The sequence below is a fragment of the Athene cunicularia genome, assembly GCF_003259725.1.
Source record: "Athene cunicularia isolate RWA chromosome 12 unlocalized genomic scaffold, athCun1 chr12_part1, whole genome shotgun sequence".
In the NCBI taxonomy this organism is placed as follows: Eukaryota; Metazoa; Chordata; class Aves; order Strigiformes; family Strigidae; genus Athene; species Athene cunicularia.
The window spans coordinates 11,249,824-11,265,061 of NW_020799116.1; the positions used below are offsets into that span (position 1 = coordinate 11,249,824).

The following is a 15,238-nucleotide window of genomic DNA, read 5'->3' on the forward strand; positions in this document are numbered from 1 at the left end:
GAACAAGCCTGATTATTATTTATGTATTTAAAAGCATATTTCAAAAATATCCCTTTGGTGTTTCTACTATTTCAGCACTGGAGAACAACAAATAACCTGATCATTAATGAACAGGTTCTGTGTTATCTTTTGTAACTGATCTTTTGGAAGAGGACCTGCAGATATCCCAGTGCTCTTCTATTGTACTAGTATTATTATTTTTATTATTACTGTTGTTGTCTTCTAATTATTCATAGCTCTATCGTGGGCTGATATCATCCTTAGCAGAGCAGTGTGAGTTTATCTGTTTATTTTCCTGATGTTAGCTGTGATGACTCAGAGAGAAGGCTGCTTGGTGAAGAAACTTGTGATTTTCTGCAGTAATGGAGGAATGTGCTTTTTTCATATACTGAAGAGAACATCTGTGATTATAATCATGCTGTTGACTTACTAAGAGAACACAAATTACGTTCTATTAAATACGTTTTTTGTCATAGGACAAGTCACTCATTACACTGCATTGGGAATTGCCTCCTCCCGGCTGTCTAGACCCAGTAGACGAGGCACAGGGAAAACTTGCTTGCTTTTTGCGTGTACAGAACAGGTAGCAAGATTTGATTTGAAAAACACTAACTTGATGACATTTGCTATAATTAACCATGTGGCATTTAAGCAGGTGAAATGACGATACCGCTGTGGCACAGACAGCCAGACTGAACGAGAGGCTTCAGCGATGAACTCCCCGAGCTGGAGCCTGACCCGCGGTTGGCATTTGCTCGCCCGCTCCGGCGTGGCAGGACGCGGGCAGAGGCAGCTGGTGGGCTGGCTCCTGACCCCTCCTCGCTGATGGGCCCCGGGCTGCCCTCTGGGGTCAGAGCACACTCCCCACGGGGTGGATGTGTTTAACCTTGCCTTTAATTCAAACTGCTCCAGATACTTGGATCACTTGTAAAGAGAGTCGTCAGACCACTACTGTCTCTGTTTCAAATCGTGGGGCTCTTCCATGCCTGCATGTACCAGAGTGAAAATTTATTTCTTCCTGTCTTCTGAGCCTCTGGATTTTTATGGCTTTGTTACTGTCTCTGAGGAATATCTGACGCTGCTTTTGAACTCAGGTATCAGATTCTTGCCTATCAGGTGTCACCCATCAAGAATAGCTTTCCACTTTAACTGCACTTGTACTTGGTACAGCGGTGACCTGGGAAATAAAACTGTCATAAAAGAGAGGTGATAGCAGGAGGAGCCATCTGGCTCGCAGTCCCCATGGGAGACTTGTAGGGTGCTGCAAAACAAGCCCAATCTTGCAGCCTGATGCAGGGGTTGGGAGAGAGATGGTGGCTGTCTTGCTCATGCAGCTTCTCACCCCAAGAAGCAAGCATGCAGGGGATGTCTTGGACAAGATCTCTGGGAGGGTGTTTTGCTCACACAGCTCAGAGTATTGCAGTAGAACTGTAGAAAGGGCATCTTAGGCAGTGACGGGGTGATGGTGGTGATGAGGAGGAGGGAAGGAGCCTCATCATTTGTTTCAGCTTTGCCCCCATTGCAAATATCTGGTGGTTGTTATGTTCTCTTTGTCTATCTTGACCATTTTTCTTTCTTAAACATGTGCGTCAGCCATGGTGCAGGGGTAGGCCAGGACGCTTAGCAGCCTAACGGTGGAGTCAGGCTGGTGACTGTATCCAAAGATGCAGAGCTACAAGGCCCACCCATTAAAAATAACACTTCACACAGGACTTTTAAAGTCTCCTTTTTTAAAATACATTTTTTGTTTCTTATGAATGGGAAGCACCTTTAGCAAGTCTTGTTCAGTGAGAAAACCACAGAATTATTTGTAGGACTATCTGGTGTAAAATTTCTTCCTTGTAATTTCAAAGCCATTAGCACCATTTGTGTGTGTAGCTGATGTTAATAGAAATGATAGGCAAAGAATAAAGAGCAAGCCGTCCAATTTAGTCTTTTCTTGCTCAGGAGGATGTAATGCAGCTGACTAGCCTTGAAGAGCAGGCTGTTGTGTTAATCAGCGATGCCCTTGAGCTGTCCTATCCATTTCACTTTCCAGTTTCCTGAAGAGTTGTTCTTCCCAAGGTGCAGTTTTGTCTTGAAGAAATACCGATTTGTAGTGCTGTATGAAAACACACAAGCATACGTAGCAGAAACCAATTCCCTCAGCAGCAAACAAGGAAAGGATTTTTATCATTTATACTGGATATACTCCAAGAACTCTCTCTTCAGTTTAGTTATTATCTTCCCCTACAGTGTGGAATATTCAATTAAACCTTTTCTCAAATAGGCCATAACTTTCAGTGAAAATTAAAGCAGTTCTATTTAGGTAACGATATCTGTCACCAGTCTTAATGTTCAGAGAGAATAGGAATGGTTTCACCTGTTTGCATGAATTAACCTCAGGTGACATTCTTCATGTTTCAATTCCTCAAAAGTGCAGAAAGACAAAAACCATTTACCATCCTACTGGATGTGCTTGCTATCAAGTTTGGGGTACTGGAGGGACACAGTAAATACACTCTTCATTTGGAATGTATTTAAGATAATGTGACATTTTTTAATAGATTTTGTGATTCACTAGGGGGGAAAAATAAAAAAAAAAAAATATATATATATATATCTCAATATCTCAACAGAAGCTAGGATAGCAGAATGTTCTTCTAAATTATCTGTCACATTCTGTCCAACAGCATATGGGCATACACCTCGTACTGTGTTTAAAAATATTTCTTTTATCATGAAATCTACTGAAATTTCCTATATCTGCATCTTACTGAAAGAAATACACTTCTCTCAAAGGAGGCAGACCCAGAGCAGTAGTACATTTGTTTCATCTGACATGGGAAAAAAAAAATGTTTTTTGGTAACCAATCTTGTTTGCAACTTGTCTTAAGCTGAGGGTGGCTCAGTGTTCATTCTGAGTTAAATCATTTCAGACTCGAGCAAAAGAAACGTAACTCAGAAAAATAAAATCTGTCACTGGGAGAGTGTCTCAACAGTTAGCTTGTCCGGGAAGGTTTCTTATTGCATTTTCCCAGGACAGTAAAAAAGTGTAAACAGTAGCACAGGCTACACAGTAGCTGCTGCGTATCATAAAGAGCAAAGTGAGCTATGATAAATTAACTGAGCAGCTTTCATCTGTATATATGCATATATGCACTGTTCAATTAAATGACTTGAAGAGAGCCTAATGAACACAATCTGGTAAAAAGGGCAAGGGAAAGGCCTGCGAAGCTCAGCAAAGAGGCACCTCCCAGCATTGGTGGGCTTCTGTGCATCAAGTGGCTGGTAGTGTTCATCTGTGATAAGCTAAGAATGTGTGTCGTTGCTCTGGGATTGCAAATCCATGAACATTATTGCAATAGAAATGAAGTTACCATGTTTAATTTTTTTTTTAAATAATAAAACCATAAAATTCATGTTTCAAGATATCTGGATAGCGAAACTTTGCTCCCACAAAACCAGACGCTGTAATAGAGTGAATGCATTTGCATCTGCTGACACTAAATATCTGAGCTCTGTTTGTACTCGGTAATGTAAGTTAGTCAGAAATGGACTATTTATGGTACAAGTACTTTGAGGTTTCTGTCTGCAAGACTCTAGACAGCAGTTTGTTTTATTCATTAGTAACTATTCAGTGTTCTTTGAACCAAGTCCTCCTCTTCTGTAAGGTATTGTGACTCAACTCTTGTCACACGCTGTGTTAGGATCTGGGCTGCAGTGACTTCAGTCACACATTAGACTGTAGCAAAAGGACTCTACAGGCTGAAGATTAAATAGTTTGGGCTTGCTTATCTTGGTTATGCATAGGCAGCAAGAAGAGAAAGAAGAAAGGCACTCAAAATAATTTTATCTACCTACTGTTGCAAGGTTTATCCTCTTCTATTCCCCTGATACACTGCCAGCTGCTTTCAGAGCTTCTCCCTGCCTTACCCAGTGCTATTCTCTTGAAAGCCAAGTAGCAGTCGCACCGGGGCTTTTTTTTTTTTTTTTTTTTTTTTTTTTTTTTTTTTTTTTTTCATATAAATGCTGAATGTTAAACAGCATTAGAAACAGATGTAATATTTGAAGAGTGGTTTCATTGATCTTTTGTGAGCTTCTAGGCAAGTTATTTAGTCTTTTTACCTGTTTGTGACTATTTCTACCTTCTTAGTTCTCTACCTTTTGTCGGATGTGTTTTCTGAATTGTACTTGGCTTACTAGTTATATAGGCAGATTGTAATGTTTCTTTCAAGTTTTCACTCCCCATCAAATGCCTCATTGCATCATGTGGAGCAGTGTCATTATACCTTGAAGACAAGTGTGTCACCCTAGGACGCTACACCGTAACAGTCTGAGCCCTGACCCTGCAGCCAGGTGATGTTCTGGATGTATGGGGACACATTTCAACCCTTAGATTTGTTTGTGTGTCTGATTCCCAACTCAAGCAGGTGAGCTATCTACTTTGTAATGCAAGATATATTTGCTTGTGATGGAGGAGGACCAAGAATCTGACCTTTAGTGTGACATGTTACAATATAAATTGCCACACTGTAATTGAAATAACAGCAGATGATAGTGTAGTGTGACTTCAGTCCTTTGTGGGTGTGTTGCAGATGATGGAGCCATGCAGCACATCCCTGAGTCAGCACAGTTAGTTTACTGGATTACGTGGGATGGTCTGGCTGGTGCCTGTCCCAGCACAACCAAGCTCCTTGCCAAAGGAACCTGGAGTAACTCTTACACAAGACCTGAGCACCAGGCCAGCTTCTGTCTTTTACAATTAGAAAACTGGATAAATTAAAATGTATTTTAATTCTCTTGTTTTCAAACCCATTGATAATAGTACTCAGATCTATAATCTTTATGGGCCAGATTGTAATATTCTTTCTTATAGAGAATGAGAGTGAAGCAGCCCTGGGTCTCAGAAACAAGTCAGGATATCATAATCTAGCCCTGTATGCTTTATGGTTATTATCTTTTTCTGCCAGCAACAGTAAGTTGCACACAGGTATAATTTAAAGCTAGAGATTATGTGAAATGGCTTTTGAGTAATAGATAAATCTCAGGCATGTATCATTAACATATAATTAAAAATAAAGATAAACACAACCGATAGGACTATACACTTAGTGCATTCTCTTTTGTGGTGGTGCCTGAGGGAGGAGACATGGGGGAGAGGTTGCTCCATTAGAATCTTCCTGGCAGAGTCTCTCTGAAATCCTTCCATGGAGACGACAGGATTTTCTCCCTGGAGTAAAGAGCTATTGTACTGTCCCTAATAAATCCAGCTGATTTCTCATTGTAGAGGGATATAAGGGCTATACACATTCATTTTCACCCTCATTCTATCAGGAAGACGCATCGTCTTCTGTTCGTTCCTTTTCCTTTCTTATTTTTTTGTACATCTCAACATCTTTATATTTTATTTATTCATTCTCCTCTGACCTCCTATACCCACAAATTTCCTGCACATCCATTAAGATGGACTTCTGGCAGCAGATGAGACAGCAGCGTGGCTGCCTGGCTAAAGTGATATCCATCCTCCTGTCCCTGAGAGTCCCTGCCCTCGGCAGCGAGGGAGCCGCAGGTGCCGGCAGCAGCACCCTGATGGCCCATGCAATTGCCTGTTGCCTCTTGGGTACTCGGCAAGAACAGAAGTCTGCTGTAAAGGTGATAGGGCAGAACATGATCGAAAAACATTCAAAACCTGTTAAAGCAAGGCTCCGTCCATTCAGCTAAAACTCTTTCTGACTATGGGCAGTTTCACTGGGTCCTTACTTGCACTATACTTAGGGGAGGCAGCTAGGAATTGACACTCCTGAGCCGAAAAGTCTTGGTGAAATCAAGATATCTCATCTTTCCAGGGAAGAAAAGAAGGTTTCCTTTATGTTTTGAACAGCTATTGTGAAAATAAAGCTGTCTAATACAAACAGGATGGAAAGCAGTGAATTTATGTTCTAACTTTTTGTGGACGTTTTGAGCAATACTGGCGTGTTACGTGACAATCTGTACTCTAACTGCAAAGTGGCACGCAGAGAAAAGCTGTACCTCAGGACCGTTCCTGTTAGCAACACTCACCCTTAGTTCCAGGTTTGAAAAAGAATAAGTTGATAAGATGAAAAAATAACACAAAAGATGAAAATGTATTTTTAAAGCAAAGAACAAAAGTCAATACAAGGAAGGCTCCTATAAGTAATCCTAGCCTCAGACTGGTGGAGTGCTGTGAAATGACTGCTGAGCTCTGTGAAGCTTCTCTCAGGTTGTTTTACCAAAATATTTTCACTCCTCACCTATATTTAGAGTGAGGTTTTTAATACTCACAAGTGTGTAACGTGCTTGCCTGCACCTTTGTCCCTGGGGAGGTGGGTGAGGGGCAGGGGCGGGTGCCTGGTGGGGGGGTCCCTGCAGCATCAAATCTGGGAAAGGGCAGAAGGTGTGAAAGGGTTTACCTTCCCCAGGGTCCCCTCAGAGGGGCTGATGCTCAGTTACACCCTGTGACTGCAAAAAGGTTTCAGTCCATGGTGACAGAATCAGTTGTAATGGAGTGGCTTCCCAGGGCAAACCTCTGGCGGTGTAGCTGTATTCAATAATGCAGTTTTTTAATTTACAGTGTAATTAATTTTTAATTTACAGTGAAAATATTTCATTTTTAAAAGGTGAAACTAAGCATTCTGATTTGAAGTGAGCTTTGCTATGATAATAGGGTCATGCCTGTTCCCATTCATTTGAACTTTGGGTAAAGTTTCAGTCTGTGCTTTACTTAGTGCACAGATATTTTCATGAAAGTTGACTCCATGTGAGGTTCAATGCTGTTGGAAGAAAAATTTGACTGCTCTAAAATAAAACAGTGTAATTATCACTTCTAAGATGAATGATACACAGCCTCTTGCTGCTCAGGTACAGTTTTATATTTTAACACTGAGTACATGGAGATTCCATCACCTATCTGTCACATTTTCCCTCTCTTTAATGCAGACGACAACACACTGCACGGGCCAGTTTTCCTTCAGGAGCCCAACAGCATGATCTTCCCCTTGGATTCAGAGGAAAAGAAAGTGAAGCTGAGCTGCGAAGTGAAAGGAAATCCCAGACCAACCATTGGGTTTGTTGAATGTTTAACTATTCTTTAGCATGATCTCCGTGCTACAGCAGTGTGTCCCAAGAGCCTTTCTCCTCTGTGTGTCATGCAGTATAACTCAGTGATGCTCCTGAAATCTATCACAGTGCTGGTAACAAAAAAAAAAACAGGCACCAGGAAATCACCACATATTGCAATGCAACTGCAAAATTTGGGCAAGAGTTCAAAAAGGCTACAAAGGGGTTATAAATAGTCTTGGCTCCCAGATTACCCATCCTTTTCCATAAACGTGGACAAAGCTCTTAATTGTTTTCAGCTTTATTAACTGCTTTGGGATCCTTAGAAGAAACATGCTCTACTGCTACAGTGATGCTGCTGCTCTAAATCATTTAGGCTGATGGGTTTTTTTCCTTTAGTGCCTTTCTCATTTTGTTCACCAAAGTAAATGCCACTCTGAAACCGATTAGAGTTGTCAGACCTCAGCCACCGTGCTGTCTTCTGACATGACCAACTATTTAATGCAATAAACTCTGTTGATTCACTGGTGCAAACATATTCAAATTGTTTCTCTGTACGTAGTGCTGAAGGTAGCTGCTATGCGGCTGTGTCTCCCTTACACGCTCTGTTGAGAGCTGGTGGGGATAAGGGTTGCTGTAACTGGGGCAATGTGGAGCTGGAATCTCTGTGCCCTAGTTTGTGACAATATCTGCTGTGAGTGAATTTTCTTAAATTTATAAACAAACAGCCAGCAAGTTGAATGGTTTAAAGATCCTGTTTCTGGGACTTCCCCTTGCAAAATGATTAATTCCAAAGAGCAGCGACTACAGAAGCATTAATCATATCAGAGACTGAAATATATGTCAAGGATATTGCTCTTTTGGTTAAATACTGGAATATTTCAATACTGCACAGGAAATTTGCATTGTTGTGTTTTTTCTATTTTTAATTAAGTAATCAGAGATGTTTTAAATCTTTATTTACTTCATGTTGTATTTTCAAATACCCAAGAGTATCTTAATATTAGCAGAATTTAACTTTGGCATTTTGTGCTATAGCTGGAAGTTAAATGGAACCAGTATTGACATCGGTATGGATTACCGCTACAGCGTGGTGGAAGGCAACCTGTTGATCAATGATCCCAATAAAACCCAAGATACTGGAACATACCAGTGTGTAGCAACAAACCCATTTGGAACAATTGTCAGCAGAGAAGCAAAGCTTCAGTTTGCTTGTAAGTAACAACGCAGCCTCCGTTCCTGCAGCGTGTGAGAAAAACTGTGAGCGCAGTGCCTCCTTCCCTAACTTATTCTGGTGTCTTCTGTGGTATTCTCTGAGGTGGTCATGGGGCAGAGAAAACACCTGGATTTAGAGGGGAGGTGTGAATGAGGAATAGATGCCTTGGTTTGTGATTATTTAGCTAAAATTGTATGTAGCCTGCAGGGTAAAATGTCTTTTTTTTTTCTTGAGAAAGAGCCCACCTAGAAAGGTATCTGGCAAATGTGATCTCACCATTGATTTTTCCTTTCCTTGGGGCATTAAAAGCTTCAAAATATTTGAATGAGCATGCTCTTTATAAGGAATAAATTCACAATGACACTTTTCACAAGTCCTACATTTCGGTACTTAGGTATAAGTACTTTCAAGTGTGGATGGTATTTTGTAACTCTGCGTGTAAAAGGGAAAACAGGCTGCTTCATATTTATTTGGGGTTACTGTTCTATATTTATTCGAGTAGCTGCTTCTTGTCAAAAGCTAAAGACAACAAAAGACACAGGTTTTGATGTGAATTAGCATTATATGAAATTATGTAAAGCCATTTTGAGGTACAGGGTAGAGTTTCTAAGAGTGGACAAATGATAACGCAGAACCACAGATCATCTTTTTTCTCGTGTAGTTGCGAAGGTGAAGGCACATAATATATCCACAGGCTTACTCATCCATCATCTCTGTGATTTCTCTGTGCCGTTGTCCTAGGAGAGGTGTCCGCGGCAGCTTAGTGATAACAGCAGGACCTGCTATGAAACAGCCTTGCACGCACATGCAGGAGTTCAAGGCAGTCTGTTCCCAGACATGAAGCTATCAGTAGTGGTGAGCTGGGCTTTCAGTAGAGCTTAACGAAAGATGCCTCAGCACCCCCTTGGCTGGGGTCATATTCTTTGCCGGTCAATCATTTAAGGACAAGCTGAGTACCAGGTTGCAGGTCCTTAAACTCTGGTCCCAGGCTTCAAAGTTCAGGATGTGGGACTAGAAGGGAGAATCCTGATGCTGGCAAGTAGCTGCAGACTACTTGAGTGAAAATACATCAACTTCCTTGCTTATTTAAATTATTAGGTGCTTATTAACCAAGAGCTTGCAAACGCAGAGAATTCTGCACAAAAATAAGAAACATTTTATCTTTGTTTCAGTTACAGAGTGTTTATTAAATTCTGATTAATTTATCTATCTTGATGAATGATACATCTGGCAAAAACCTTTCATTTTCTAGTTGAGCAAATACAAATTTGGTTTGACTGATTCTTAGTTAAGAAGATCGAATTCAAGAACAAAGCTTGTTCTTTTCCAGTTAAAATAATGATGAGGAACTTGAATAAATGTATTATTTTTGATTCCTAAAATTTATTTTAGATTGCTAAAACAGCATAATCAGGTTAGAAACATTTGGATTAAATAAAAGAAATGAGCATTTATCAAGGTAGGCTCTGTGCTTTCACAAAGCAGTAAGTCATTTTGTCTTGTGTAATCAGAGAATCATCTAGGTTGGAAAAGACCTTGGAGATCATCCAGTCCAACCATTAACCTCACACTGACCGTTCCCAACTACACCAGATCCATCAGTGCTATGTCAGTGCGACTCTTAAACCCCTTCAGGGATGGGGACTCCACCACTGCCCTGGGCAGCCCATTCCAACGCCCAACAACCCCTTCTGGAAAGAAATGCTTCCTAATATCCAGTCTAAACCTTCCCTGGGGCAACTTGAGGCCATTCCCTCTTGTCACTTCGTTAAAGAGGCTCATCCCCAGCTCTCTGCACCCTCCTTTCAGGGAGCTGTAGAGGGCGATGAGGTCTCCCCTCAGCCTCCTCCAGACTAAACCCCTCCAGTTCCCTCAGCCGCTCCCCGTACGACCTGTGCTCCAGAGCCTGCATCAGCTCTGTTGCCCTTCTCTGGACATGTTTGAGTAGTTCAGTGTCCTTTTTGTATCAAAGGGATTGCAACTGGAATTATCTGAATTACGAAACAGGCTGGTTTAAGTTTATTACAAAAGCTCTGCCTCTAAGAACCGGTAAAAACGGGCATCTGTATTAGTAGTGCCTGGTTTTCATCCTTGATGTCCAAGACGTGGGGATGCAGTAGCACTGCTTAATATAACTATTTACCTTTATGTGGTTTTATTCAAAACATCAACATGTTCGAATGGCCTTCTGTAGGTTCTGCTTGAAATAACCTTAAACTCTGTATGGGGAGGACTCATTCTAGCTGCTGCAGAGCTCTCGTAAACCTGTTTGCTCTCAGTTACTCCCTCAGGATTTTTCCCTTTTATCAAGTTTTTTTCCCCTGAATTTACACCCTTGTCTGACACCTAGATTGCACGTGCAGTCTCTGACCCAGCTCCAGCCCTTCAGCTTGGTCTCTTATGCCCTGCTATTTCACATATTATGACTTGGCTGTGGAAAGCAATTTGGTTAGAGTCTCAGGACTGTACTGCTTAACCTGTCCGTAGCTTCCCCTCAAACAAGCCCTTATTTTCTGCCCTGCTTGTGCATTGTGTGATTTTTGTGTTATCTCATTTTTATTTCTGAGGAAAGATATTGCCGGGTCTTTTGAGACCGATGTCTGGGGTTTTAAGGGGTTTTTTCCCTCCTCTTAAGAGTTAAATTCTGAATCTTGGGGCATCAGTAATATATGTTCGTTCATTCTTCAAGGGTTATATAATTCTTCTCTAGCATTCTCAGTGAAGATTAAACTGTGATCCAGATATTCAACCTCCTGTGGAGGTCAGAGAGGGTCAGCAATTTAATCCTTGAAATATGTATTTAGGTTACAAACTCATTATGATAAAAGTGCTAATATTTTCCCCCAATACTTGCTTTGTGATATGCCACTTACATTTCAAATTTGTTCTTTTTTCTTTTTTTTTTTCCCCCAATGCTATTTGTCTCTGAAATTGAACGTATTTTCAGAAAGTAAGGAATCTGCTGTGCCACAGTAACAGAATATGGATTAATGATATCCTAAACCCTGTGCTTATAGCAATACAGGCTCTCAGAAAATAAAAAAAAAGCTTTAAACTCTTGAGTATATATTCTAATAATGGCTTTTCCAAAATGATATACAAAAACACAGCTGAACTAGATTAAATTATGTGCTTTTTATTTTAGGGATTGGGACTTCACTTGACAATTTTACTCCCTGTACCATAGTTTTTGTTCAGAAATAACACTGAAATCAATAAGTTCTTCCTGGAAAGAAGTGTAGCTCTGATGTGGCAGTTTAGAGATGTACCCGCCCATTTCAGCCATATGATTAAATCTGTTTACTATGGCCCAGATCCTGCTTCTGTTTAAGTCAAAGATAGAACTTGTATTGATCTTTAATGGCACCAGAGCTGGACCATACCCCTCACAAAGTGATGAATGTGCAAGTCATTCCACCCGCTCAGTTCCTGCTCCCTTTGGCAAGACACAAAGGTGCAGAGTGGCTCTGGGCTGTGGCCAGGAGAGCAGAGCACTCGGAGTGGAGCGATACACTATGAGCAGGAGGCGCTTTGAGCGAGAGTCCTTGCAAAATTATTTCTACTGACTGAAATATTTTACAAAATGGAACATTACTGCACACAGGTGCTGAAAGTTGCATTTATACCCACACCTCCATAGACATAAAATCACAAAACAGAGTCCTGGGAAAGTCTGCAGGAGCTTGTCTGTCCCAGTGGGAGGCAGCACTGAAGAATTGAACCCTTGGAGAAGCTCACCAGCCTGTTCTGCACAACACTTGCAGACCATTCTCAGGGGTGTGTATTTGGAGGACTATGTAATATGATTTAGTTTCACTTATTTTGGTGGCCTCTGCTAGTGCTAATTATAACCTGCTAGCAGCTACTACTGATAGTGCGGAGGATGCTTTTACTCCACGCCCTTTGCAGACAATGACCCAAAGGCTTTCAAACCTTTTCCTCCCCCTTCTATTGACTATTGAGTATGGTAGATGCCCAAAAGAATTGTGCTTCTTGGAAGGTGAGCCTGATATCTTCTCACCAGAAATGTCTTTGCAGAAGCCCCTGATCTATCGCCATGTGTGGGTGACCATGGAGAGTGCCAGCTTCCACATGACTTGTGACTCTTGTCTACTGTCTTTGGGTTTGCTCTTGTTTAACAAACTGTTTGTAAAGCAGAAAGGGGCTAGTCTGGCAAACCTGTTCAAAATGAGCAACACTGGTGGAAGTTGGTTCAGAGAAAATAGGACTGCGTAAGATTTTCCTTTCTCTTTGTAATTCTTTGCCAAGTGGTATCCAGATTTATTTATTTTTTATTTTTTTTTTTTTTTTAATAATCATGTTGGTGCCGTGGGATAGGTAAGACAGGACTCTTCCCAGCAAGGAGAACAGTAATTACTATCTTACACTTCAGGTGATTTATGAGCACCTATAGAATAGTATCTCTAATTAGAGATTGACTTCGATATTTATTTTACCTTGCTGAGGCCACAGGTTGGTTTAGTTATTTTTACCACCAAAGCGGATCTCCAGACTGTGTCTGCTCCATCACCACTTCCACCTGCAGCAGCTAATGTGTCCCCAGGATGGGGCCAAGGTTCTGCTCTGCTCTCCTGGTGGATGAGCCCTGTGCTCTTCCATGAAGCCATCCTCAGTGCTGGTAGATGGAGATATCTTTTCCCTGCTGTGATAACTAGACTCGATTTGGCCCTAAACTCCTCATCAGCATTTGCACTTTAATCTGAAAACACACAAAGACAGTGCTACCTGCAGTAATGCTGGTTTAAAAATAAACCCTCTGGAGAGTGGGTGAGTAGCCTTGCAGTAGCTGTTGCCTTTCCCGTTGGTACTGATGTTTGTCACATGCTGCTGATTTTGAAATGAATATCCAAAGAGGAAAATACAAGTTCAACCCTCTGTTGTTATAAAAACTGCCTAAAAGTGATGTCTGTGAAATATGAGCTGATAGAGAAATGGGATCTACTTTTCAGGGGTTTTTAGCATTTTGCACACTGTTGCACCCCAACGCTGGGAGGATGGTTGGTGTCCTTCCTCACGCTCTGCGCAGAGACGCTTCTCCGATATCAGTGCCTTTCCAACCCATAGCAGTTTTCTATGGAGTTTCCTTCAAATCTGTAACTTAACAGGGCCATGATAATGCTGTGGGCGTTTTCTGCAGTTGGCAAAAATGATACTGAGATGTCCAGGGGGCTGAGAAACCAGTTTTTAGTACAGAAATGAGGCCCCAGGAGAGGCGACAATGGGGCTGAAGGGAGGTGTCCTCAGAGGATGCTGGAGCAGCAGCAAAGCATCACTGTGCTGCCCCTGGGGGCTCAGACAGATGAGACAAGATGAAGGGGGAAGGGTCTCCCCCTTCTCCTCCTGCAGACAGCCCTGGTCAAGCAAAATGTCCGATTTTTTGTGTGGAATTTAGCCTGAACTGGTTTTACTGTGTTTGAAGATTAAACTGTGCCTGGAGGGCAGGGTTTAGAGGTGGGTTTCTTTCCACCACTAACTAGGGCAGCAGCCTCAGACTTACCTATTCATTTATAGAAACATTTAACTTCCTTCTTCATTGCTGTGAACATAGTCCTGACTGCAGGGATTCACACTATTGTTTCTGAAAACTGTTTCCCCGTACACTTTATTAAAGGAATTTGTTTTATAGAAGTGTTTCTGTGAAAATAGTTGTTACGCATGAATTAGCAGCTAGGACTCAGCACTGTGCAGTGGAAATGGTAGCATAAAATACAGTAATAATGTGGTTGTAATGAGAATACTTTGGGGCTTTGACCTACCATCCCAAAATAATTTCACTGTGATGGTAGAAAAAGAAAATTACTCCCAACATTATACTGAAAAGGATTTTTTTTTTGAATATTCCCATTGCTGGAGTATTTCCTGTTATATCTTGTACCCGAGCAAATCCCATAATTTTTGCTATTAGTTGCTAAGAAACAAATTATAATTGCGGTTCAAATTCTTTACTGTTGTTACCTTCTTATTGCCCTGAAGTGCATTCATTTTCTTTTTGGAGATTAAATGATCAATGAAAAAATTTTTTCAAGAACAATTAATAATGAAAACATTTTCAGAGAACCGCCAAACTATCTGCCTTGCCTTGCCTAAACAAACAAGTGCAACAACAATCACATTGATTGATCAATGAAGCGATGCGCTGCCGCTCGGCTGAATGAGGCATTTGGCACGCAAATTAAATCATTTCCGCAGTGATTACTAACGTCTGACTGTTGAGAATAAAATGACGTGTTTTAAACATCCTGGAAATTAAGGAGACAGAGAGTTTGGGTTGGCTTTTTCAGGAGTCGAGCTGCAGCTGGGACAGCGGGTGTGCACGGCTGTACTCACCCCTCAGCAGCCCATCGGTCATCTGTGCTCATCCTCTTCGGAAAGTTTAGGTTTTTCAAGGTTTTTCTGCTTGTGAAGGGCAGAAATCCATTTTTGCACATTTTCCTGGCTCCTTCCTTGCTCTGGTTCTCTGTGAGAGCACTTGTAAAAAACCCCTGTGGGGTTTCAGCATCCTGGGTGGGAGCTGCCCACCCGCACTGAGGTGGGGGGAGCACCCATGCCTGCCTGCACACCGCAGCCCCTGCCCGCACCCACCACTGCTGAACATGTGTGCCTGTGCTCCAAGGCTGCTTTTCACCCCAGTTTTGAAATACCACGCTCAGCTATTTCTTGCTCAGGCATTCCTCCTACTTTTTCAGAGCGTGGACCTCAAATCCGCAGCTCTTCCTGTAGGTTAATTCACTTTTTCCTGGCATTTTTGTCAGTGTGCTGTGCCCATGAATACAGTTACAGTTCCAAGATAACATCCCCATGAATGGGGACCATGAATCTGCCTTAATTAATTTGATTTTCTTAATTTTTCTTACATCTTCAGGAAGTGGCTTTCTCCACGTGGCCTGCTTTCTATACGCATACCAAAATCTCTTTTGCTGTCTCATTTTTTTTTCCCTTTGA

General features: G+C 41.5%; 1 protein-coding gene across 4 annotated transcripts in view; it reads left to right on the forward strand.

The window, feature by feature from the left end:
* The window catches only part of CNTN4 (contactin 4), a 299,396-nt gene that overhangs the window by 165,908 nt on the left and 118,250 nt on the right, over window positions 1-15,238 (forward strand). For all 4 annotated transcript variants that reach the window (XM_026857402.1, XM_026857405.1, XM_026857404.1 and 1 more), the window contains exons 3-4: window positions 6,940-7,066; window positions 8,098-8,273. In XM_026857402.1, coding sequence (XP_026713203.1) covers window positions 6,940-7,066; window positions 8,098-8,273 — 303 coding nt within the window. The remainder of the gene's footprint in view (window positions 1-6,939; window positions 7,067-8,097; window positions 8,274-15,238) is intronic.